The sequence below is a fragment of the Brachyhypopomus gauderio genome, chromosome 15, assembly GCF_052324685.1.
Source record: "Brachyhypopomus gauderio isolate BG-103 chromosome 15, BGAUD_0.2, whole genome shotgun sequence".
NCBI lineage: Eukaryota > Metazoa > Chordata > Actinopteri > Gymnotiformes > Hypopomidae > Brachyhypopomus > Brachyhypopomus gauderio.
Genome location: NC_135225.1, coordinates 15,494,936 through 15,521,445, shown reverse-complemented (window position 1 = coordinate 15,521,445; position 26,510 = coordinate 15,494,936). Strand labels below are relative to the sequence as shown.

At 43.1% G+C, this 26,510-nt stretch overlaps 1 protein-coding gene across 1 annotated transcript; it reads left to right on the top strand.

Annotated features, from left to right (window-relative positions):
- On the top strand, positions 1-25,225 carry rab11fip2 (RAB11 family interacting protein 2 (class I)). Its single transcript, XM_076974268.1, has 6 exons — positions 1-183; positions 488-1,071; positions 5,474-5,880; positions 6,287-6,644; positions 8,873-8,975; positions 19,700-25,225. The coding sequence occupies exons 2-6, from the start codon at positions 719-721 to the stop codon at positions 19,916-19,918; spliced, it is 1,440 nt and encodes a 479-aa protein (XP_076830383.1). The 5' UTR covers positions 1-183; positions 488-718; the 3' UTR covers positions 19,919-25,225.
- The last annotated feature ends 1,285 nt before the right edge of the window (positions 25,226-26,510 follow it).

The window sequence follows — 26,510 nt, the reverse complement described above, 5'->3', positions numbered from 1 at the left end:
AGTGTAGAAGGACTGAGCTGGATCATCACACTTTTGTTTAGTCTGAATTGTAAGATAAATTAGCTAATATCTTCGTTTCCATCAAAAAGAATGAACAAAAGAGAATCGACCATGCAGTGAATGTAGTAGGATATTCACTACCCGGACCTTTCGCCACCTTGGCCCGGAAATGTTGACTTTAAGGTAAATGAACCGCAGTCTTCATGCTTTGACAGGGAGTAAATGTAACAAAAATATATCTGTAAAACTCGAGATACGCGCCTGTGGAAGTCAGCAGTGCTCCAGCAGAATAAAACGTCGTATATCATAAGTATGTCATGATGTTTTTTTGTGAGCTACACTTGATAGTCAACTTCTTTTTTTAGTTGTTTGATAGCCAGCTACAATTATTCGGTTAATTGTATTTATTTGCACTGTTTTCCATAAGTTAATGTAAGATACGAGCCGTTAAAGCAGTGACTGAGTTTTCTGTCATGTTGTTTTTTAGGTTAACTGACTGATGTGCTGTGGGTGTGTCGGATGTGCTGATGTGCTGAAGAGATTTATCTACAGTTATCTACATTTATCTAGATTATTTAAATTTCTAACGTCTTTTAAGTTGGTCACTCCGGCAATGGAACTTCTTTTGCACAAGCCTCCTAAACCAAATCCTTAAGTGATCCTATCAAAACTATTTGGCATACATAGCTACAAACGCCGTTGTCCATAAAGCATAACAATGTCCTTAGCTGAACAGTCGCAGAAGTGGTTCCCCACCCACGTTCAAGTAACAGTTCTTCAAGCAACAAGCCTGCAGCCAAAGGGCAAGCACGGCACTAATGACGCCTACACCATCATCCAGCTGGGCAAGGAGAAGTACTCCACCTCTGTGGCAGAAAAGACCCTGAGTCCAGTGTGGAGAGAGGAAGCCTCATTTGAACTGCCAGGCTTGCTAATGGAGGGAAACCCAGATATTTATGTATTATGTCTTGTAGTGATGCACAGATCTCTGGTTGGAATGGATAAATTTCTTGGCCAAAAGAACATCAACCTCAATGAGATATTTGACAACAAGGAGCGGCGAAAAATCAAGTAAGAGAACTTTATGTCTTGTGATGTTCTGTGGAATGCTGGAATACATTGGCTGCTGCTATTTGTAATGTCCTTATGTAAACATGACAAATGAGAAGCGTACCTATTAATAACTGTCATTTGAGCAGTTCCGAACGACCTGTGCTGACCACTCCGTTCACTGGAGCTCCCAGCCCGTGTAGCCGTTCACTGGAGCTCCCAGCCCGTGTCGCCGATCACTGGAGCTCCCAGCCCGTGTCGCCGATCACTGGAGCTCCCAGCCCGTGTCGCCGATCACTGGAGCTCCCAGCCCGTGTCGCCGATCACTGGAGCTCCCAGCCCGTGTCGCCGATCACTGGAGCTCCCAGCCCCTGTAGCCGATCACTGGAGCTCCCAGCCCCTGTAGCCGATCACTGGAGCTCCCAGCCCGTGTCGCCGATCACTGGAGCTCCCAGCCCGTGTCGCCGATCACTGGAGCTCCCAGCCCGTGTCGCCGATCACTGGAGCTCCCAGCCCGTGTCGCCGATCACTGGAGCTCCCAGCCCGTGTCGCCGATCACTGGAGCTCCCAGCCCGTGTCGCCGATCACTGGAGCTCCCAGCCCGTGTCGCCGATCACTGGAGCTCCCAGCCCCTGTAGCCGATCACTGGAGCTCCCAGCCCCTGTAGCCGATCACTGGAGCTCCCAGCCCCTGTAGCCGATCACTGGAGCTCCCAGCCCCTGTAGCCGATCACTGGAGCTCCCAGCCCGTGTCGCCGATCACTGGAGCTCCCAGCCCGTGTCGCCGATCACTGGAGCTCCCAGCCCGTGTCGCCGATCACTGGAGCTCCCAGCCCGTGTCGCCGATCACTGGAGCTCCCAGCCCGTGTCGCCGATCACTGGAGCTCCCAGCCCGTGTCGCCGATCACTGGAGCTCCCAGCCCGTGTCGCCGATCACTGGAGCTCCCAGCCCGTGTCGCCGATCACTGGAGCTCCCAGCCCGTGTCGCCGATCACTGGAGCTCCCAGCCCGTGTCGCCGATCACTGGAGCTCCCAGCCCGTGTCGCCGATCACTGGAGCTCCCAGCCCGTGTCGCCGATCACTGGAGCTCCCAGCCCGTGTAGCCGATCACTGGAGCTCACAGCCCGTGTAGCCGATCACTGGAGCTCACAGCCCGTGTAGCCGATCACTGGTCGATCATAGTGTATATAAAAGTGTCCAATCATTGAAGCTTACACCCTATGCAATTTTACCATTCCTATAAAGAGCCTTCTCCAAGTTTTATTTAATGACCATTACCCAGCTGATCATAATCTACCCGTTGGTAGACATCTTGGCCTTTTGCACATCAAGATTATATACCTGTAATCATGTGCCTGAATCACTGTGTTTTACCCTCTGTATTCATAATGGGTCACATTTTGTTGAGCAATGCACAGGCAGTAGATGAACTCTGTCTGGTGAATATTCTATTTGCAGCATTCAGTGTCCACATCCACCCACCAGTTGAGCAGGGTGGTTCTTACACCACAGCTCTCTTTTTAAGGTCATTGATAGGAACATGGACTTTCTGGAGGTGTTTAACCTGAATACACATGCCAGTATCAGAATAAAAATTTCAGCCTGTAGAATCTAAATGTCATCTAAGATGTTAACCATGCAAAGCAGCAAAGCTATCAGGCCGTTCCAGTGTGTGATTAGCAGGTTTGTGAAACAAAGGTGGCAGAACACACTCAACTGATGTTTCAAAATTAGCATCATTGAAAATAACAATAATTAAAGAAAAAAAAGGCCATGCCTTAAACATGTCATCCAAGGTCTTAGACAGTCAGCATTGTATGGAACACCCAATGAAAAGGTGTGTGGTGAAGCCCATACGCCCTGAACAAGTCTGGTGAGGACAATCAGAAATATGACATCGTCTGTCTGGTTAGTCCAGACAGTGAGTTAACAGGTGTGGTGTTCCCAGTGGGCCCATGTGACGTAGCCTGCAGTATCGATTAGAAACACGCTCATTCAGGCACGAAGACAGCTGCACTTCTGACTTCTTCCTGTTTAAATGGAAGAGGAAGGGAGGTGCTACAGCGAGATGTGATGGCCTGTGTATGATGGCATGTGTGTGCTTAGCACTACGTCCCTGTAGCCATCCCCTCCTGCCTTTTCACGTTAAGCTTTTTTGACAAAAAAAGTTTTACTTAGACTGATCTATGAGTAGTTACCAACAGTGTGCTTATAATGCCAGTGACACATTTTTAAACACCAACTAAGGTTTCTAAAATTTCTAGTTATTTGACATACTCTGCAAGGTTGTTATAAAACAGGGATGCACAACTTGAAGGAGGAGCCGGGCCATTTTTGAGTAGTGTAAAATGGAGACAAATTATGTATTATGTCGTGCTTGATTCTTAATGTTTACTTACTCCCGCGGTAGCCCAAGTAAAAAGTAGCCCAAAAAACAACACTGTTGGTTCGGCATTCAAATTCAGGCACAAAGCCAGAAGGCGGGCCAAATTATTTATCAGCCGGCGGGCCGTAACGGAGGCACCGTATGTTGTGCACCCCTGTTATAAAACAAGCTAAACAAAAATTGCTTCGATCTATTGTGTAGGATTAAATTAACAGTCTTAATTCTTTAAATTGTAGGTTCTAGTATATTGTAGAAGGGAAGCCATGACTGGAGGAATGTTCACTGTATTTGGTGGTCAACCTCTTGGATCTTCAGGGATGAACACATGGCCCCTGTGTGCCGGTTTGGGCCTTATACCTAACCACTCTGATCTTACCGGCCATTTGTCTGGGTCGGATGACCTGGACACTGTGTGTTCAGAGCTCTGTGGGCCTTGAGCTCTTTTGGGTTTTCTGAGACATGCTATCAGAAGCAGGTTTTCATATTTTTGTGCCCCTAATTTTGTGCAGCCTAATTTTTGTGCCCCTGTGTCTGTTAACTGAGAGGGTGTTTGCAGCCCAGCAACGCCCATGCAGGCCACAGGGATATGGCTTCATCTCGGCCACAGGGATATGGCTTCATCTCGGCCACAGGGATATGGCTTCATCTCGGCCACAGGGACATGGCTTCATCTCTGCCACGGCCAGAGCTCACTCTTGCTGGGGGTCTCAGTCTTGAGTATATTTCAAAGAGTAAATGAGGGAATCCAACCCTGTTTATTTCATTTAAATGCAACTGATGATTTCGGGTTCTGTTGTAGTTCTGCTGTAGGTTAGTTCAGGCAGACTGAGAAGAATTTGCTTTAAAGGCTGTTCTGTATGGACTAGCCTACCTGACACCTGAGGAAAAAAAAGTATGTCAATGGAAAAGTACATAAAACAGTATAGTACAAAGTAAGGTTCTCAGTTTAACTAAGAAACAAGTAAAATAAATGATGCACCATTGTATCAGCCCTTATACAGTGGGAATAAATTTAGTACCTGAGCTGCAGTCACATCTCCTGGAGTATCTGATGGTTTAGAAGTGTAAGGTTTGACCGAGCCTGAAATGAGATGAGTTCTCACAGGTCCTCTGTTTTCTGTGATTCACTGTCAATCTGAATTGGAAAGAGCCTGTCCAGGTCCCTCTGTGTTGTTACACAGAAATATTCATGATAATCTTCAAATCCCACTATAAGCACCAAGTGAACAAAGGGCAGGTTTGTGTAAATGTCACCTCCCGTTCACAAGAGTTATGGCTTCAGTAATCTTACCAGCAGAAGAGAAGGTGATGGAGTTTAAGTAAGCAGGGGGGTTGTGTCTCAAAGCCGCACACTAACCAGGACAGTAGAGTTCGCAATCCTGCCCTCGCTTTGGAAGAAGCTGAGGCGTCAGTCAGGAGCACAATGTGGACTTGTGGGGGAATGAATTTGAGCTGCAGTTGGCCAGAAAAAAAACACTTTGGGTTTTGTCCTTTGTGCTTTGTAATTGATTATGAATATGTGCTGGATCTTAGACTAGTGTTCTTCCATCACAGAGGTGACTGACTTTCCAATTTGCTACATCAGAGTTGCATGAAGCTCTTTGTTTCATTTTTAGTAAAGCGCTCACTCCCACCAACCTGTTCTGTTACACTAATGGCCCCAGCACACTGTTCTGTTACACTCATGGCCCCAGCACTCTGTTCTGTTACACTCATGGCCCCAGCACTCTGTTCTGTTACACTCATGGCCCCAGCACTGTGTTCTGTTACACTAAAGGCCCCAGCACTGTGTTCTGTTACACTAATGGCCCCAGCACAGTGTTCCGTTATGATGTCATAACCATACACTGTGTCTTTTCAACACTAGCTGTATGGAAACAATCCAGATAAAAATATTTGTATGTTTCTTTTTAACTAGTGATGTTCCCTTATGAATTGTGTGTTGTTGTGTCCTTAAACAGCACAAACATGTCTACCGTATGTATGTTTAGTCATGCTAATCCTTTTGCTTCCTGCTTGCACGGCTGGCCTGTGGCAGCTGGTATACCCTTGACTCCCGTGCCGGTAAGAAAAGGAAAGATCGAGGAAAGATCCAAGTGAGCGTGCAGTTCGTGCGGAACAACCTGACGGCCAGCATGTTCGACCTGTCCATGAAGGAGAAGCCTCGCTCACCTTTCTCCAAGCTGAAGGACAGGGTGAAGGGCCGTAAACACGAGGGCAGCTTCTCGGACACTTCCTCCGCCATCCTGCCACGTTCAGCGCAGTGTGACACCGACCCACAGCACAGTACCGCTGAACATTCCCGGCCCGGACCGCCCCGGCCTGGACCCACTCGCTCTCTCCTGGCTGGGGCTCAGAAGCTCTCTGCTGCTCACTCCATGTCCGACCTGACTGGAGGCCACTTCAGGCCCAAGGTGGACTCCTCTGGCTCCATAGAGGAGAGCGGTGAGTCTGCATGATGAGGTACTCACTGTCATGGACTGCATAGTGGCTTTGATATTGAATGAGGGCAAGTCTGTCTCACTTTTTAAAGTCTTCTTTTCTAAAACAGTGTTAAGCAACTCTACACTATCTTTATTTAACATAAATCTACTTATACATACACACACCAAACAGAAGAATGTTTTGTTTGCCAAATGATCTTGATTTTTACACCAAGATTTTACTTTCCAGAAATTATTTTGTGTGTGAACCAAAATTTTAATCGTTTACCATAGACATAAATCAGTGCTGTGGTGAAGTGGTGAATTCTCTGATGAACTGTTTCATCCCACGGTCACTTAGGTTGAATAGGGGACTCGCTGTGTGAAGTCGTTAGTTTCAGATTGATCGTGAGCTTTCATTTGCCCAGGTGCTCCAGCTTCCCATGGGCGCTCGCACAGTGAGGTCGTTGGCCAGCAGGGTGGCAGCAGTGCCGAAGACCCCTTCCCCGATGTGGGCGAGCACATGCCACAGAAATACGCCACGCTGCCACGCAACCGCAACCCCTTCGAGGGCGAGCAGGGGTTGACATGGGAGCGGGCAGAGCGCAAGGACAAGAGGGAGAAGATCAGCCTGCTGGAGCGCGTGACGGGGAAGAAGGAAGGACGTAGGATGGGCGGCGGCGGGCGGGCGGGCAGCTCCGGCGACCTCCGCTCACCCAACCCCAACCCTTTTGACCCTGACTCAGGCGGTGACACCAACCCCTTCCTACCACACTACATGCCCAGGTAGGAAAAATGCCCAGGTGTAAAAAAAAATAATAATAATTAATTCCATGCCTAGGGTTAGGATTACGGTTAGTGGCATGTCTAAAATGATTCAAACCCATTGTAAACCCAATGTAGTGTCACAGTCTGGGAAAATCCAAAGTTCTATACCATTCCAAATAGTGCAAGCTGTACTAAAGCATCCTCGCTGATTCAATAGGGACAGCTGTTTCACTCAACTCAACAGAGGAAGAACAGCACATCTCTGGTTGGTTTGTGAACAGTCATGGTGAAGATGAGGAGTTCATCAAGGACACGCACCTTCCCTGCACTGTGGCTGCTCACGTCTGGGCGGGGCTGTATGGCCATAATGAAATGTCTTCAGGTTCCAGTGGCTACAGTGCAAAGTATTATAAAAAGTAAAAATAAATAAATTTTGCACTGTGGAAAATCTCAGAGGACATGGTCGTAAGTCAAAGGTGACACCTGTTCTAGCCTGGAGGATAGTGACAGAGGTGAGAACCCAGGGATTAACCCAGGGATTACCACCAAGGCCATCCTTGTGAATCTGGCTCTGCTGGGGGCAACGTCTCAAGACAGAAAGTCACTGCACACTGCTGGGTTAACCCTGATGCTAACCCTAACCTAAAGATCTGAGAGTGTTCTTCAGCCAGTGGACCAGGCAACCTAATCCAGTGGACCAGAGAACCGGTAAACAGCACCATGAGAAAAAAACAATACATTAAGATTCTCAACCTCATCATCAGGTAGCAGAGAAACATGGCCTTGGGCACCAATGACATTACAGCTTGACAATAACCCAAAACACACAGCAGAAGTGGTGGAGAAATAGTTAGGACCAAAACATGAACGGTATGCAGTGGCCCAGCCAGAGTCCTGATTGGCAGCCAATGGAGAATTAGTGGAGGGAGCTGAAGGGCGTTGGAGCTCAACCTGAAAGAGTTGGAGCGCATCACTAAAGGTGAAGGGGCAAAAATACCAGTGGAGACTGGTCAGCAACTATAGGAAGAGCTTGATTGCTGTAATAGTCAATAAAGGCTTTTCTATTAATTATTGTGAAGGGTAGGAGTCATTTTGGACATGCCACCTTTTGTTCAAATGTAAATAAAAGCTGAGAAATATATATTTTTCCACAATGATGCATCTTGTTCATCTTCTTATCTTCTGGGAGAGGCCTGTATATATTTACTATATATGTATGTAAATATATATTACACATGTTGGACACCACACTAAGCGTTCAAAACCCTTTCAACTTGGAGCTCCCCCTGATCTGCTTGAAACTCAGGTCATGTCCCTCATCTTCATATGAGGTGATGGAGGGGCCCTCAGTGATGTGTGTCATTAGGGAGATGTTATCACTGTCAGAAAGCTGACTTCACAGGATCTGTCCAAATGTCCATGAGACTGTACTGGAAAAGAAGCTGCATGAGTTACCCAGCTGTTTGCTTAGGGTGCTGCTCTCTACACACCCTCAGACCACCAGCCACCCAGGGCCCCACACCCTAGGGGGCCCCACACCCTAGGGGGCCCCACACCCTAGGGGCCCCACACCCTAGGGGCCCCACACCCTAGGGGGCCCCACACCCTAGGGGAACCACATAAGCTAAATAGCTCAAATTAGTTTGATTAGTTTGAATTTTCCTGATTGACCTTATTTTCTGTAGATATTCTGCTAAACATGTAGTCTTCAATTATTATGGCTTGTGAAAATACATGCATTTAAAAAAAATATTTTGTGCTAAATAAATTGTTAATAGATTGTTTATAAGAGAGTCCGCCAGAAACCACATGTGGGATTTTTGTGCTGTTTGAAATATGCTGTGTTGGCCTTGTTGTGGTATATAACCACAGTAACACAGTGATTACTGGGAAATGGAAAATAGACCCCAGCTTTCTGTCAGAGTGGGAGGTGACCGTAACAGTTGGCCTCATTTTCCTGTTAGAGGGCTGTGACTACGCTGCCATGGTTCAGTAAAGACAGATTATTGAGGTTATTCTCATACTGATTTTATATGCTAGTGTTTTATGTGTACATTTTCATTTTTACTTACGTGCATGTATGATTGTATGTACGTGTGTGTCTGTGATTGTATGAGTATGTATGATGGTATGTACATGTTGTGTATGGCAGAATTACATATGTGCTTATGTTTGTGGTCCTCATTAGATCATGAATGTAACAGCAGACTAAGCTGATTGGTTGTTTTCTGTTTCCTGTTTTGAAGTGATGGTATACAAAAGCCCAGCAGCAATGAAGACTTGAGCCTCAAGAAGAAGAAGACGGGATCCCCTGAGAAGACACAGGGCAAGCAGACAACTAGAGAGACTGTAAGTTCTCATGTGACTGATGTGTGCTACATACACACTACATATATGCTACACATATACTACATATACACTATATGTCCAATAAAGATAATTGTAATTAACACTACAAATATAATAAATGTACACTCCATGTACAATACATATGTGTTACATGTACCTACATGTACAGTATGTTATGTTTAGTGAATGCAGCCATATGGAGAAAATGTGTTATAAAACACCATCAAATTCCATAAATCAATCAAATTCCACCAATCAATCGAGTTCCACCTCAAGTTCAAAACCTTAACCTTAATCTTAGCATAATGCTATGCTAAGCTGTGATTATTGATGTGTGACTGGTCATACTATGTCATTCAAATGACACACAGGAGCTAGAAGACCTGTTTTATTCACATCAGCTCTGTGGGAACATTTGACCTTCCCCATGACCTACAGTGGTGAGTGGTGAGGACATGTGGTAGCATATTATTGCGAAAACACGTCAGTGTGATGGCTCATGCATATTTAGTGACATTACCCAGATGTGCTTATCATTTACATTTTGTATATTACATTTTGCTGACAGTCTTATGCAGACTGACAGTCTCATTTTACAGAGGTAGGAAGATGTAGTATTAGGAGTTTTCCCAAAGGATTCTAATTGTGTTGTGTGGTGCATTTACCTGGATGGCGTTTGAACCCCTACCGTCCATGAACGAGACAGCGTTCAGCAATCACTCTATACGATCCGATCACTAGAGCCAAAACAAACCCCAGGAGGCCTTTCGGCAGTGTCAAGACAGGGACAAAATCATGACAGAAACATGATTTTGTCCCTCAAAGGGCACTACGACACTGTACCTATAACTATATCCAATACCTTAGAGGGTACTACGACACTGTACCTATAACCACTACCTCAGAGGGCACTACGACACTGCACCTATAACTATATCCACTACCTCAGAGGGTACTATGACACTGTACCTATAACTATATCCACTACCTCAGAGGGCACTACGACACTGTACCTATAACTATATCCACTACCTCAGAGGGTACTACGACACTGTACCTATAACTATATCCACTACCTCAGAGGGCACTAAGACACTGTACCTATAACTATATCCACTACCTCAGAGGGCACTACGACACTGTACCTATAACTATATCCACTACCTCAGAGGGTACTACGACACTGTACCTATAACTATATCCACTACCTCAGAGGGCACTACGACACTGTACCTATAACTATATCCAATACCTTAGAGGGCACTACGACACTGTACCTATAACTATATCCAATACCTTAGAGGGCACTACGACACTGTACCTATAACCACTACCTCAGAGGGCACTACGACACTGTACCTATAACCACTACCTCAGAGGGCACTACGACACTAGGTGGAACACTCTGACTGACACTACAGTCTGTTCACAAGAAATGAACAGAAACATCACATCACACAGAAACTCAGCCTGTTTCTGTGTTTTGGAACTTTTGTTTCTGTTGTAGCACTCTCGTGTAGAACTGTGTATGTACACTACATGCGTTACATTATACCACTAAAACATATACACTACATGTACACTACATAAGTTGCTATACACCCAAAACATACATTAGATGTTCACTACATGTGCACTGCATATGTTACATTATACCACATATGTTCGATTATGCTTCAAATGAACCTAATCTGTATTATACATGCTCTCTGCCCCATCAGTTGTGGCTAAATAAGGAAAATACTACATCAGACTATTCCTAGTTTCAAACTATAAAATGTAATGGTTAAGTTTGGGGGTTAGACTTGGGTTTCAAGGTTAGTGTTAACTATGTTTTAGAGTAGTGGAACTGTAGTTTACATGTAATCAGTATTAAGTATAAGTTTAAAAAGCTGTTGAATGGTGTTTTTTTCTCCTTATATATTTAGATTGAAAAGTTCAAACTTGCCAAAACTTTTAATGAATCATTTACTGCGTAGCAGTTTGACACAGTAGGAGATGGATCTGATCTCTGCCATGGTGTTACCAGCCACGCTCTGCTTCCAGAACCATTTAGCTAATTAACAGATGAAATAGCTGGTCATCGTCTTTGATCTGCTTGTAATTTGAAATGGTGTGATGTTATTAACATGTTCCTTTTTTTAAGCGCGTGAGCAGGCTTGTACTACGCACTTAATAATTGGAATTGCGATTATAGTATTGTGCAATTTGTTGCCGGTCTGACAGGTCAAACCACGGCCAGCGTTAAACCAGGGTGAAGTGCCACTTCTAGCTGTGTAGTAATTGTAATAATGGTTCTTGTCATTATGTCTGATGTGGAGTAGCGTTTACCTTGCAAGAAGAGAGACTGAAATGTTTAAATGGTTAACACTGTGCTGAAAATGGCTTTGCTCACACAGCACTGAAGCCTGTTAGCAGCACGTCAGCAGCCCGGCACTGCGGGCCTAATTAAGGCGTGAGGGGGAGGAAGACGTCTGAGACATTTCAAAGGACTCAAGTTTGAGATTTCAGCGCAAAGGCTCATTAGCTTCTGTAATGAGACAACTAGAGAACGCCAAGCACTAGTCTTATCTCACCACTGTTCCCGAATCTGCTCGTCCACAGGCTGCTGGGTCATGGTCATTCCTTGTGTTCTCATCAATGTTGGGGCCTCTGCAGCAGAAACCCTACTCTACTCACTCCACACCCACCCTGTGTGCACCCTAGGAAATGCCTTCATTACTTGACAATGAATTTTGTAGTCAGATGTTTGCCTTAAGAGGTGTTTCTTGGCTAGTGGAGGGTGGACATAATGTAGTGAACATATCCATGTAGATCAGCGCTTTCTTTCTTTTTTTGTATTTCTGAAATGGACAAAGGAAGACTCATCTAACCTTCTGGACAGGGCCAATGACAGACCCACGCCATCTATTTAAGTTTATTTAAGTGATTTTGTTAGGAGTACGATAGATGAAGGAAATTTGTGCAAGAAGATGATGCTAGAATTTTAGGTCTTTAGGTCCACAGTATTTTGCATCCACAGTTTTTTGGTTTCAAGTTCAAAGTTGTAGGTTGCACCGATATTGCTTTCAAATGGACTGGTTCATATACAATTATATTGAAACTGTACACCACAGAGGTTATGATTTATATGGAGGTGTTGCATATATGACAGAACAACCACTGTGCACATATCAAGAGTGCAGCAAGTTAGAGATTACTCCAAAGAAAAGTCTAGTGTTGCAGATTCAGGGGGTTCATATACTGTCAGTAGTTTGTAGTCAGGACAGTTAGTGGTGAGTTGCCAGGTTTAGATGTTTAACAGCTTTGAGGGGAAAGACCTTTGCACAAACACTGTTCATCACGGGTGAGATACCCGTGATATACCTGTGATATACTGGACTGCCTTAACAATCCTCTGTAGGACTTTCTGATTAACCCTTATATGGTCCAAGGGTCTGTGGGACCCATTTTTAAAAAATCAGCTTAAAAAAATTCTACAATTTTTTTTTTTTCAAACTGAGATTCATTGGTCCTTGGCTCATTTTCTGTGAGCAACATAAATCAGAAAATATTTTCAATGACCACCCCCCCGTACCCCCCCCCTTCACATTTGTATTACATACAGGGTCCAGGGTCCACTGGGCCCTGGGCTAGTCAAAGTGGGCAATCAACATTGGGTTGGGTAGTTGATAGTCGTCTGTATGACTTTAAAGGATATACAAACAAAGGACAGAGGAGTTTGGCATGCAAAGGTGAGCAACCATCAACACTTTTGATGGTTGTCACATCAGGGGTTGATTGCATATTGTCAGACAGCAGACGAAGAATCTCTATAGAGACAAAGGGGTGAGATCTGAAAGAAGCATCTTTTCTCTCAGCCCTCATTATCAATCCCTCCTCTCTGGACCTGTGTGTGTGTGTGTGTGTGTGTGTGTGTGTGTGTGTGTGTGTGTGTATGTGTGTGTGAGTGTGTGTTTCATCCAATCATGGGGACATGATGCTATAAATGCTAAAAATGCTAAAAATGCTATAAAAGATGGCAAAGCGATTCTCAGTTCAGACTGCCTTACAGCTGCTATTGGAAGAGACAGAGGATTTTGATGGTGATTCAGAAGAAGAAATTCAGGATCACATTTCTGAAATATCAGAGTCTGATAGTGATAATGAAAAGGAGGATGAGCAGCAGCCAGCTCCGTTAGCACCAGCCCGTCAGCAGCTAGCCATAGGACCAGCCTGTCAGCCAGCATGATTTATGATTCATTTCCTTATTGTGTTACATTTTAATAAAAAAGTAACTAATAAATAAATGAGAGCAAACTAATTTAACATATGTATTGTTTATTTTACTTGCAATTGGGCTAAATCTGCTGATTATTTTAACAAAAAATGCAATGGGTCCCCCACGCCCAGCTGGACCCCAAGAAGGTAGACCACGCCCGGATCTCATCAGGGTTAAACACACTCTACTATACAATACAGCTCCCAGTACAGCTCCCAGTACAGCTCCCAGTACAGCTTCCAATAGTTTCAAGTTTATTTGTCATTTGCACTACATGCTAGGACATATGTGCATTGAAATTCTTGTGGTGAGAGACATGAGTGTACAACTCTACAATAAAAAGAAAATAATGAATTACACTAAAAGCTTAAATATGTATTTAAAAATGCACAAAACTAAAGAAAAAAAATTACATATGGACAGATATACAAAATGTACACAATAATAATAAGTTAAACTTATATAGTGCGCATCTAGTACCCAAGGACACTTTACAAAAATCCTATGAAGGAAAAAAACACAATATGACTAGGTGAAAGGGAGAAAATACAGAGAGAAACGGTGATTTGCGGGAGGGCATTCCAAAGTTTTGGGGCCATTACACAGAATGAGCGCCCACCAGCAATGACACATTTGTATTTCAGAACCTCCAGAAGACCATTGTCAGAGGACCTAAGTGTTTGGTTTGGGTTATAGGGGTATAGAAGTTGTGCTAAATAGTCCGGAGCCAGACCATTAAGGGATTTATGTTAGGAGCAGGATTTTAAACTGTATACACAGAGGGATGGGTAGCCAGTGAAGCTGATGAAGAATAGGTGTGATATGAGCTGATTTTTTAGTGTGTGTAAGAATTCGAGCAGCTGAATTCTGAACATATTGGAGAGACTGTATGGATTTCAATAATCTAAATGAGACTAGATGAAGGCATGGACCAGGATTTCAGCATTTTTGTCTGACAGCACAGGGCGCAAGCGACCAATGTTACACAGATGTAAATGTGAACTTTTAACTAAAGCCCTCAAAAGGAATTTTGAAATAATAGTTTTTGTTTTTATTTTGCCTTTTTTTTTCTTTTTGTGGAAATGACTGTGATGTATGTCTGTGTGTTTATGTGCAACCTAAAAGTGCAACATAGGATAAATGTACTGAATGTACTTACCAGCAAGGGTAGAAAGCTGCGACAACATTCCCCCAGAGGCAGGCAGAGAAAGACCCAGGAATCCCACCTGCCCATGGCCCCTCCAGGAGCAGTGGAGTCCCAGGACTGCACTTCCCAGTGACCCCTGCATGCCCCGGACAGTGACCCCCCCCCCCCCCCCCCCCCCCCCCCCCCAGCCAATGAGCGCAGGTCCAGGGGAACCAGAGGAAACTGAGCCTTCTCCCAGGATGTGTGATCTATTGTGAGAGATACGAATTGAACCATGATAGGGAAGTGCCAGTTGTGCCTAGGGATGAGAGATGGGGAAATGCTATGGTTAACTGTGTCAAATGCTGAGCTCAAGTCGAGCAGGAGGAGAATACTAAGTTCACCGGCATCTACAGCTAAGAGAAGATCGTTCAGTATCCGTAACAAGGCAGTCTCAGTACTGTGAAATGTCCGGAATCTAGACTGAAAAGGCTCAAAGAGCGCATTATTGGTCATGTATGTCTGTACCTGTGCGGCCACTACCCTTTCTAACAGTTTAGCAAGAAATGGGAGGTTTGAGATTGGTCAGTAGCTGTCAATTTTGTCTGTATCCAGACCGGGATTTTTAAGTTTGGGAATAATGATAGATGTCTTAAGGGGCCCTGGGACATGACCAGTAAGTAGAGATCTATTAATGAAGTGTGATATGGGGGTAGTTAAAGCTAGAGGACACTTTTTGAGAAGCAAAGTTGGGGCAGGGTCAAGGAGACGTGTAGAAGCATTTGATTTAGTCATGAGTTTACCAATATCATCTGGTTCAGTGAGGGAAAAGGTAGATAAAGCTTTGTGTTCTGGGTTTAAGTAGCTATCACCCTTAACTATAAGCAGAAGGGAAGATGGAAACTGCTGGTATATTTCATGAATTTAGTTTTTTAAAAATTCTTCACACTGTTCTGTGCTGCTAACATGATCAGATGATGAAGGTTTATTGAGTTTATTAATGGTAGAAAAGAGCTTTGTGCCTATTACCAGAAGTATTAATAGCTGAAGAAATATAGGTGGAGTGATCAGTCTTTAAAGCAGAGCTGTAGATCTGCATGTGGTTTGTGTATGCTAATTGGTCAACAGAGGGACCAGTGTTTTTTGTAACGCCGTTCCAGGCGTCGACCAATGGTTTCCATAATATGGAGTTCTGGGGTAAATCATGGGCAAGAGCGGCCAGCAGGAACCTGCCTAGTCTTCATGGGAGCAGTTTGGTCCAATATTTCAGACAATGTATGATTGTAAACAGACAAAATCTCATCGGGACAGGACAACAGTGTAGAGGAGAGGACAAGTGATGCCAAGTGACTGACATAATTTATATGTAGCACTGTCCAGACGGGATGGAATACAGAGGTTTCTGAATTGCACTGTTGTCTATGTAAGCGCCATAACTCAAGTTTTAAATCTTAGCTGATGGGTAATTATTAGAATATTAGTTACCAGACCTTTCAGTGAGAGCTTTAGGACGAAGCACTCAATATGTTCGTTAGGATGAAGCGCTCAGTAACCTCACAATGCTACCATAGCCGGTCCGCTAACCAAACACCAACCAGCAACAAGAACAGCAAGGAAGCTCAGCACAACCATACAGATTGAAAAGCTGGCAGCATAAATCATAAAGGAATGAGTGTAAGCTCACCCAGAATGAAGCAGCTATAGGTGTGGTTCAGAGGAGAGAAAGCTCGTAACAAGTAGAGGTAAAGCGCAAACAACACAACAGCTCTCCAACACGAGTTCACTCCGAGTGAAACGTTTGTAATCCAGGATATTGGATATTGCTTTGGCAAAACAAAATGAATCAGTAACAGGCAAGAGCAAATAAAAATATAGAATACGCCAAAAGAATTAATAACTAAATAATCCAATTAGAAGCGGCAGCACAAGTGCGCACAGCGTGCTCTAACCAGAAGTTCACACTGCATATATAGATAGACTAGACTGGACTAGACAATTACACACAGGAAGCAGTATATACACAATACGCATTTGCAGAGGTAATGTTTAATATTTTGTATAGTAACATCAAATCAAATAGCACCTGAAAAGAGATGATGGTGGCGAGAATTGATCAAGTGATAAAAAGTGACTTAGTGATGCAGAAGGCTTGGATATACCAGATGTAATGGCGAGTGTGCAGAGGGAGTATATATAGTCATTTATCGCCCATCTTATTCAGAAGCCTGATAGCCTGCAGGTAGAAACTGTTCATTAGCCAGGTCGTTCTGGCCTGGATGCTTCTGTACCTCCTGCCTGATGGCAGTAAGGTGAACAGCCCATGTGCCAGATGACTGCTGTCTTTCTGGATTTTGTGGACCTTCCTCAAGCAATGAGACTTGTGTATGTCCTCTAGTGCTGGGTGTTTGCTGCCTATTATGGACACTGCTGTCTTCACCACCCTCTTCAGAGCCTTGCGGTTACAGGTGAAGCAGCTGCTGTACCAGACAGTGATGCACCCTGTGAAGATGCTCTCTATCTTGCATCTGTAGAAGTTGGTGAAGATATGTGGAGGTAAACCAAACTTCTTGAGTCTCTACAGGAAGAAGAGACACTGACGTGCTTATTTCACTGTTTTATTGATGTGAAGGGACCAGGTAAGGTCCTCAGTACGGTGTACACCGAGAAACGTCACACTGTTGACTCCCTCCACTATGTCTTTATTGATGTGAAGAGGAGATTGTTCCCCCCTCTGCAGCTTCCTGTAGTCTACTATCATTTCCATCGTTTTGCTGACATTGATACACAGGTGGTTATTAGAACTCCACTGAGACAGAGCTCTGACCTCGTCTCTGTAGTCTGTCTCATCTCCATCTGTGATGAGGCCTTGGACTGTCGTATCATCAGCAAACGTGTAGATGGTGTTAGACATGTGTTTGGCAACATAGTCGTGTGTGTACAGTGAGTACAGGAGGGGCCTGAGTACACACCCCTGGGGCACCCCAGTGCTCAGAAGGTATTGATATAGGTGGGTGAGTGCCTGCTTGTCATCACCTGATGTCCTCAACAGTTCCTTATTCCACTACATTCAGGAGGATGTTGTTGGAGGATCCAGGGTTTAGGGTTAGAGTTAGGGTGTGGGTGTTGCACCATACCATGAGAATTCTATCTCTGTAGTCCATCTCATCATCGTTGCTGATTCTGCCTAGCATTCTGCCTTCATCCACAAACTTGGGTTTTGAGTTAGACTGGTGTGTTCCCTGGCAGTAATGGGAGTAAATGAGGGGACCCAGGACAGAATGTTGAAGGGTATCTGTCCTGGGGGTCAGGGGACCCAGGACAGAATGTTGAAGTGTATCTGCCCTGAGGGTCAGGGTGGACTGTAACTGTAAGAGGGGATGATGGTGTTAAAGACAGAACAGTGATCATTGAACAACACAATTTTTTCATTGAATGACATTCCATTTAACAACATTTGTATTGTTGCGTTCCCGAAGGGTCAAGGTAGCGTACAGGACGGCAGTGGCATTTTGCAGACTTTTTTGAGCGATAGGCAAATTGACATGGATGGAGTGAGGGGGTGTGTTTTCTTGATGTAAACCAATACCAGTCGAAGCACTTCATCACAATATAAGTGAGCAGTTATTGAGCCATGCTGGTGATGGGGATAACAGATGGAGTCTTGAGACATGTGGTAGTGATGGACTGGGACATCGAGAGGTAGGCCTGTCGTGATAATTATATTCTCGACTTATTGCATGATAATTTTTTTAACCGCGATAATTTTTGCTGATGTCGATAATTGGCCATTGGGTTTCCACGCAAATTTGTTTCCATGAGAATAAACTGCAACTATGTTAGATTTCTGGACTGGACGACATTTAGAGTCATCCAGTCCAGATGGACTTTCAAAGCCACATTCCACAGCTCCGGTGTGGGAGTATTTTGGCTTTAAGCCAAATGAGTGCAGACAACCCAACAACGTGAATGAGCCGGTATGTTGTTTCAAAACTGGGTCAACGAAAGCCGGCAATACAACTAACCTGAGGTCACATTTAAAGCACAACCATCCAGCCCAATTTTCCGAGCTGAAAACAAAAACTTCAGCTGGAAAGGGGTCTTCCCGTCAGGTGGCTATTACGGATGCCTTTGCTCTGCAGTGTAAATACAAACGCAATAGCACAAAATGGCGCACACTCACAGATAGTGTAACTCGCTATATAACCAAAGAGATGCTGCCGTTAAATGCCGAAAAGAAAACATTTATAAACATGCTGCAAAGATTTGACAAGCAGTATGAACTGCCAAAGAAAACCTATATCTCCCAAACTGTCATTCCAACCTTATATAATGAAGTGAAATATGGCATTCTGAAGGAGATTAAAGATATCTCATTTTACTCTGCCACTACAGATATGTGGTCAAGTTCAAATATGACCCCATATATGAGCTTTACAGTACATTACATTACTGCAAACTGGTGTAATTGTATTATACTATATTATTATTGTGGCGCATTGTCTTAAAGCTCCTTTGGGGAGCCCAGAAGCAAGAAAAAAAATCTATAATGGCACTTTAAAATGACAATATTATCATTTATCGCAATAATTTCTGGGACAATATATCATTCTGAAAATTTTGTTATCATGACAGGACTATTGAGAGGTTAAATATGCAGGTGAAGACAGCTAGTCAGACCTTCATCCTTAGACTCCATCCAGACCAGCAGCTTTCCACATAGTGGAAACACTTTGCATAGTGTTTGTCTCACCTGTTCTGTAGTCAGGGTCAGTGGGTCAGCACCTGTATGTATGTATTGGCTGTCTGTTTTTGGAGGTTGGACTAAGCTGTACTGTACGCCAGACTTAAATGTTCTGTCTCTGGCTTTCGGCAGTTGCCGGACAACCCTGGTCATCCACCATCATTGCTTTGGGAAAGTGCGAATTGTTTTCCTTGTAGTAACTGCTTTAGTGCAAACATCCGTGGTAATGTAGGTAGCAGCACTGTTGTGTACTCAATAGAAATGTATGTACAGAAAATGTATGTTGTGTAGCCTGCACCAACTTCATGGACTCATTTGCCAGGAAATTATAATCATTAGTATATTATGTAATTGGTTATTTTAATGATTTAATTGTTTTTTGTTATTTAAATTGTTAAATGTACTGTACGTACAAATGTAAATTATTTTGTTGTACAATTAAAGTTCATAGTTTAAAGCTGTTCAATAAGTTCTTTGTTCTGGTGGTTGTGTAACCTGTTCAGGCTCTTCTTACAGTGGTAATTCACACAATGGATCTACAGTTTTTGCACTGTAGACAGCATACAGTTGATCTGTAGTTACTGTGTTCTTTGTAGGCCCAGGAGCAGCTCCAGGGATACTTCAGTCTGTCATTCGAGGAAGTTGTGCAGGAGTTAATGAAGCAGAAGGAGGTGGTGCGAAAGAAGGATGCGCACATCCGTGAGCTGGAGGACTACATCGACAACCTGCTTGTAAGAGTGATGGAAGAAACACCCAGCATCTTAAGGACACCATATGAACCCAAGAGGAAGGCCGGCAAGATCTCCAAGAAGTAGAGATAAACTTCATACTGGTATGACCACAGTCACAAAGATCTCCAAGAAGTAGAGATGAACTTCATACCGGATTGATCGCAGTCACAAAGATCGCCAAGAACTAGAGATGAATGTCCTACCAGTATAACCACAATCACACTGATCTCTAAGAAGTTGAGATGGACTTCATACTGGTACAACCAGTTTCAGGATGGTTTACAAGAAGTGGAGATGAACTTCATACCACTATGACCATTTTTTAGTTTGACAGCTTGAGGTTGTTAGACCTTTAAAAAGTGGTTACAGTTTGACCACACAGATGCCAATTACCGTGTACATCTAAATGAAGGCTCCCTAATACAGGTTGCATGAAAGTGTGTTAAATCTGCTATAGACTGATGTTTGTACACTGATATGTGTAACCACCTTCTGCTCTCACCATTTAAAATTTATTTGCAGTAAGCTGTAGAAAAACAAACGTTTTTGAGCAAAAGGGCCAATGTTGTAATCACACCCAGAACTCACAGAGTCCTTACTGGACTTCACACTGCTGTGTGTTCTAAACATATCAATATGCAGGATACAGTTTAGGAAGCCCTGCAGGAGGAGCTTATCTGCACAAGACTCTGGATTCATCATCATATTCATGCTCAGCACTGCAAGTCTTGGATCAGAGGTCTTGTACCATTCACTGCCAGTCTGTTGGCCATCATGTGTCTCGGTGACTAGCCTTACCTTGAGCTGGAGTATAGACACTGTGCTTAGCACTGGAATTCCAAACTTTCTGCCATAGCAATGTCAATTTCCTTGGTAATTGAATGTTACCTGTGATGTTAGTGTATGATGAGTTAGTGAATGTCATTATCACTACTGTCACTAATTTCTAGTGATGATGATTTGAGCCGGTACTGTAATGTGGTTTGGAATCTAGGTCAGGAAAGAATACTAGCTAACTGCTATATACACTGGACTGATGTACAGTCACACTACTGAGTATTTAATTCTAGGTAAACCTATAATGACCTGGTTTGAAAATAATACGACACGTCTGCAGTGATGTGTTCAGTTTTACACTCATTCTTAATTATTCTCAGCCAACTTGAGTGAGGTCAAATTTGGTAAAATGTTTAAAACTTATATAAAAGTTGGATAGGGTTTGGGTTAGGGTTCATAGGGGACATTTCATTAGCCTGTTTATAAGATTAAAATTCATTACAGTACATAGTACACGATGAGTGAACTATAAGCAACAACATTGATGAACAGTACTTTTATGTTGTGAAAACATTGTTTACAGGTTATTTTATAGTGCACTGCTACTAGAGATAGTTATTATCAGAGTTTGATGTTGTATTACATTTGAGTCAAATCAACTTCTGTTGATTTTTGCCAAATGAATCTTGAAACACACATCAAGCACTGCGTTGGCTCAGCAGGAGTCTGGGCTGGGATGTGACCCCAACCCCAACCTCAGCCCCAACCCTCAGCAGGAGTCTGAGCTGGGGCATGACCCCAACCCCAACCCCAACCCTTAGCAGGAGTCTGAGCTGGGGCATGACCCAAACCCTAACCCCCAACCCTCAGCAGGATCTGGGCTGGGACGTGACCCTAACCCCAACCCTCAGCAGGAGTCTGGGCTGGGATGTGACCCGAACCCCAACCCTTAGCAGGAGTCTGGGCTGGGGGCTTGATTGTCCATCTCCAGAACACATGCTAGGAGCTCAACTGTTGGGACGGTCTTGTGCTCCACGTAGCAGTAGTGTGACCGTGAACTACAGAAAGCTGTGTGGAGATGGATATAGACACCCATCTAAACTGCCAACAGTTGCCTTCCGCTAACAGTTTAACGTGTAAGGTGTTTATAAGAGAGCCCCAGCATTTGATTGTTGTTGCAGCCTGAAAAGTCCAGCATGATTGTGCATGTAGCGTTCTGTCCACGACCTTCCTGTGAACAAAGCCATCTGTTGAACCAAAATTATGCCAGTATGCTGTCAGAGCAGAGGTTCCCACTGTATAAAGTGTCCTTCTTTTATGGTAACTCCCCTGTGATGAGAACCTCACTACTTTCAGGAAGAGTGCTGTTTATGGCAGTATTACTGTGAACTCCTAAGCAAACCAGGGTCAGGTAGCTCTAACCCAAGTTGGTGTTCGCTAGGCCTAACCCAAGCCAGCTGTCTGTGGGTAGGCCAACCTAAGAATGGAAAAATGTAACCATGCAACTGAAGTCAACCTCTGTTTAAACTGGGATATACATTGAGGTAGAGATCTCATCAGTCATTCTCTGTGCTACAGAGACCACACCAGCTACTGCAGAACTCTCATTAGTAGTTGAACCTGTTCTCTATACAGTGAGATGCCCTAACCTTTAACCTCCATCTCTTTGTTCTGCAGTGATTTTTTATGCATTTTGCATATATTTTAGTAAAATTTTCTAGTCCTTGTTTTGTCACAAGCTAAATGTTGGTTTAGCATTTTTTTAGCATTTTTCTTTTTTTTTCTTTTCTTTTTTACAGATATTTATCCTTGTGGATTCTGCTTCCTGTCCAACTGTAAGTGTGGATTGTGCGTTATGAACTGTTACAGACATGCTGGCTGGGTTATCACTCACCATATAGCGCTACTGAGTTCCAACTTCCACAGTTAATTCAAATATAAATCAGTGAATGTATTTCAGTAGTTTTGTCTGTAGTTTTTGAATCAGTTCTTTTCCTAAAGGATTTGCCAGTTACAAAACTCCTGTTACTTGAGCACATGCACATAGTAATGAACTGCAACAGAGATGGTGGAACAACCAAGAAAAAATCTCAGTGGGGATCCCTAGTTAAAAACAAAAATAATGAATAAATAAATGGATAAGTCTGAGACAGCAAAGTTTTTTTTTTTTTGCAGTTTTCACCCTTTATGTATTTGGTGATGAAAGCAAACTGACCACCATTATTTATTGCAGGTGAGGCGCAAGCAATTGGAAGAAATGAACCTTTTTAAGCCTGTCGTTTTACATAAGCCCCGGATGTTTAAAATGTCTGCGGAATAGTGTGAACCAGGGCTAGATTCGGCCCTTTAATAAATTTGTACCGGCCCCCCCGGTCAACAAATTATGTTCGCCACCAAGCCCCCCCCCCATTTGTATTTTATTACCATTTTGTTAGGGTGATATGGGACAGGTGGGGCATGGAATTTCCCCTTCTTCTAAGGTGGGGAATGATAGAAAAAGTTTGAGAACCACTGCACTAACCGATCACTTTATTAGGTACACCATGCTAGTACTGGGTTGGACACACTTTTGCCTTCAGAACTGCCTTAACCTTTGTGGCATAGATTCAAGAAGGTACTGGAAACATTCCTCAGAGTGTCTGGTCCATATTGACATGATAGCATCACACAGTTGCTGCAGATTTGTTGGCTGCACATCCATGATGTGAATCTCCTGTTCCATCACATCCCAGAGATGCTCTATTGGATTGAGATCTGGTGACTGTGTAGGCTATTCGAGTACAGTGAACTCATTGTCCTGTTCAACAACCCAGTCTGAGACGATTCACTCTTCATGATATGGCACATTATCCTGCTGGAAGTAGACATCAGAAGATGGGTACACTGTGGTCATAAAGGGGTGGACATGGCCAGCACCAATACTCAGGTAGGTTGTGGCGTTGACACGATGCTCAATAGGTACTAATGGGCCCAAAGTGTATGGATCCATACTTTCATGTTGTTGATGCCAAATTCTGACCCTACCATCTGAATGTTGCAGCAGCAATCAAGACTCAAAAGACCAGGTAATAGTTTTCCAATTTTGGTGAGCCTGTGCAAATTGGTAGCCTCAGTTTCTTAGCTGACAGGAGTGGCACCCGGTGTGGTCTTCTGCTGCTGTAGACTATGCACCCCAAGGTTCGACATGTTGTGCATTCAGAGATGCTCTTGTGCATGCCTCGGTTGTAATGACTGGTTATTTGAGTTACTATTGCCGTTATATCAGCTCGAACTAGTCTGGCCATTTTCCTCTGACTTCTGGCATCAACAAGGCATTTGGAGAGGGGGATAGAGAGAGAGGGATAGAGAGAGGGGGGAGAAAGGGAGAGAAAAAAATATATATGGATGATGTAGCCACCTAGATGTCCTCAGTAGAGGTTTAGAGTTCAAGAAAAAGCACACAGTTGGTGTACATACGCTGGCCCTCATCACAGATGTTCTCATTACATGAGCTTCACGAGGAAAACTGTTCACACATCCACATGGTCATGTTCACATATTCACATCATGTTCACATTCATGGAAAGCAGTGTTGCACTTAATGAGAATGGGTTTGAGTTTGTATCAATGTCAGTTTGACAAGATATTAAAAAGTATTTTGAAGAAATGTGCTACCAAAAGCTCAGAAAAAAGTGTTTTGATGTTATGATTTTAATTACATGTTAAATGTGTGCTGAGTGTTTGATGCATCTTCTGAAATATGAAATATTTTACTTTAGTCTTCCAAATAGAACATCATTTGTTTTACGTCATCACTTGTTTTTTGAAAAGCTCACTGAATCACCCTCAGTTCTAGGAAATGTTCTAGGTAATGTTCGCATCCTTGTACTGTAAACGTAAACTCATGCTTACATCCTTTCTCTCTTTGTCTGTCTCTATCATTTAACACTGTTATTATCTGTATTTAATTTAATTATATTTATTAGGCTGTATATAATCACTAATGCATCATTTCTGTTCTTTTTTATATCTATCTTGATATTTTATTCCGAATGTTAGTTTTATTTGTTTATTACTTTAACTACATTATCTGTTAAGAACAAGATTGACATCTTCCCCCCTTGTTTTTTTACAGTCAGTACTGTTAATTTGAAAATAGTCACTTTTGGCAGTGCTGATAAAACAATTATTTAGTTGTTAAGGAGGTGTAGTTGAGGAGGGGGGGTTCTGCCTCCACCCATCTCTTAGATGTAGAACAGCCTTTTAAACATTACATACATTTATTACAGTGACATAGTAGAACATGGCATACTGGAGTGATGACTAGTCCTGGGGTTTGTGTGCGAGATGTTTTACTATGCTGATACATTTCTGTAGTAATCAACAGGACACTGGATACAACTTTGTCTCTGTATACAGCACTGGTGTTTTATACTGTATTTGTATTTATGTATGCCACCTCAAATGTGAAGGTGCTGTCACATGTCCTGTTGTGTTATGGACAAGAATGTCGAGTGTGTTATGAGTCATCGCTGCTCCTGCGGTGGAAGACACGTGTGCTGTGGCCTTTTCAATAAACACCTGCTCTTCTTATGATTCTCTTTCTGCATGGAATAAATGTGCTACCTTTCTTGAGATGACTTTGTTGGCATATTTCAACCAAGCATGAGTTATTCAATTATTGGGTTATTATATGGTTATTTGTTTGTTAGAACTGCTTTGCTGGTTCAGTGCTGTTGTATAAGAACATCTCTTTTCTGTGTTTGTGCAGATAGTCAATGTTATTGACTATTTTGAAATATTTTACTTTGTATTACAAAGAACGTTGTATTTTTGGGCCCATGTGTGGCGTGTATCTAAACTGACAAAATATGACATGAAGACATGGTCATTACCATTAGTTTCTTACCATGGCAGAATTCAGCACTCAGTAGTGTACTGCATGCGGGTGATAGGTATATGATTTCTGCAAGTTTCTGATTTCTGATGGGAAGAGGTTGGAGTCACCCGGGCTCATGAATATGGGCTTTCAAGATAATGAACTTGTCATTAAAAAAATCATAGTTTGATCTTACCAAAAAAATAATAATACAATATCCATTGCATCTGGACCCATGTAAAACTGCTTTGTAACGTGTTGTAAAAAGTGCTATATAAATAAATTTGACTGTGACATTTGACATAAAAATAATTGGATTCAATGGGACTTTTAGCACTAGGGTTAGGAGCCAGGCTGAGCCTTCAGTTCAGTGGTAAACGTGCTGAAGTAACTTCAGTTGAGCTTATCAGAGGGAAATTCACACATTTGCCTTTATTGATTTATAAGTGAGATGTATTTCTGTTGTTGAGTTATTAATGTAGTTCCTGAGTCCATAATGTGCAGGGATCTCCCTGTGGATCCACGGGTTATGACTGCTTTCTTTTCAATTTTAATATTGAGGGGAAAAAGTCCAAATTGTCAACTGTCATTTGCTGCTGATTAAGTGAACCAGTGGATCCTTTACAGACGATTTCAGGGAGAAATGGCTTGTGAAGGTGTGTTAATGTAGTTGTACATTAATTACTTGTTGAAAGCAGATCTGGGTTTTCCTCCTTTTGGGATTTTGGGTGGCTGATGGTGTCTGTGCCAACCTGATGGTGTGTTTCTCTCAGGAATATCCAAGGAGTTGCTCTTGTTTGTGTGTTTCATGAATTAGCAATGTCTGCACAGCTTGGCTTATATGTGGTGTCTGTTCTCGCATGTCCTAATTGGAACACTTACTGTGCCGTTTACACATCCGTCATAAGGTAATGTTTCTCTGCCTGTGGAGCCCAGGGGAGTACACTGCTTATCGGCATTGATAAACCTGGACACTCATGCTGCTTGTTTGTAATATATTCAGTAAAACTTTAAACATAGCTCTAACTCTAAGCATAACCC

Excerpts from the sequence above, each read along its gene's own strand:
- rab11fip2 (XM_076974268.1), top strand. The coding sequence starts at position 719 with ATGTCCTTAGCTGAACAGTCGCAGAAGTGGTTCCCCACCCACGTTCAA. Across the intron at positions 5,881-6,286 it reads TGGCTCCATAGAGGAGAGCG|GTGCTCCAGCTTCCCATGGG; the intron begins GTGAGTCTGCAT and ends TCATTTGCCCAG. Across the intron at positions 6,645-8,872 it reads CTACCACACTACATGCCCAG|TGATGGTATACAAAAGCCCA; the intron begins GTAGGAAAAATG and ends CCTGTTTTGAAG.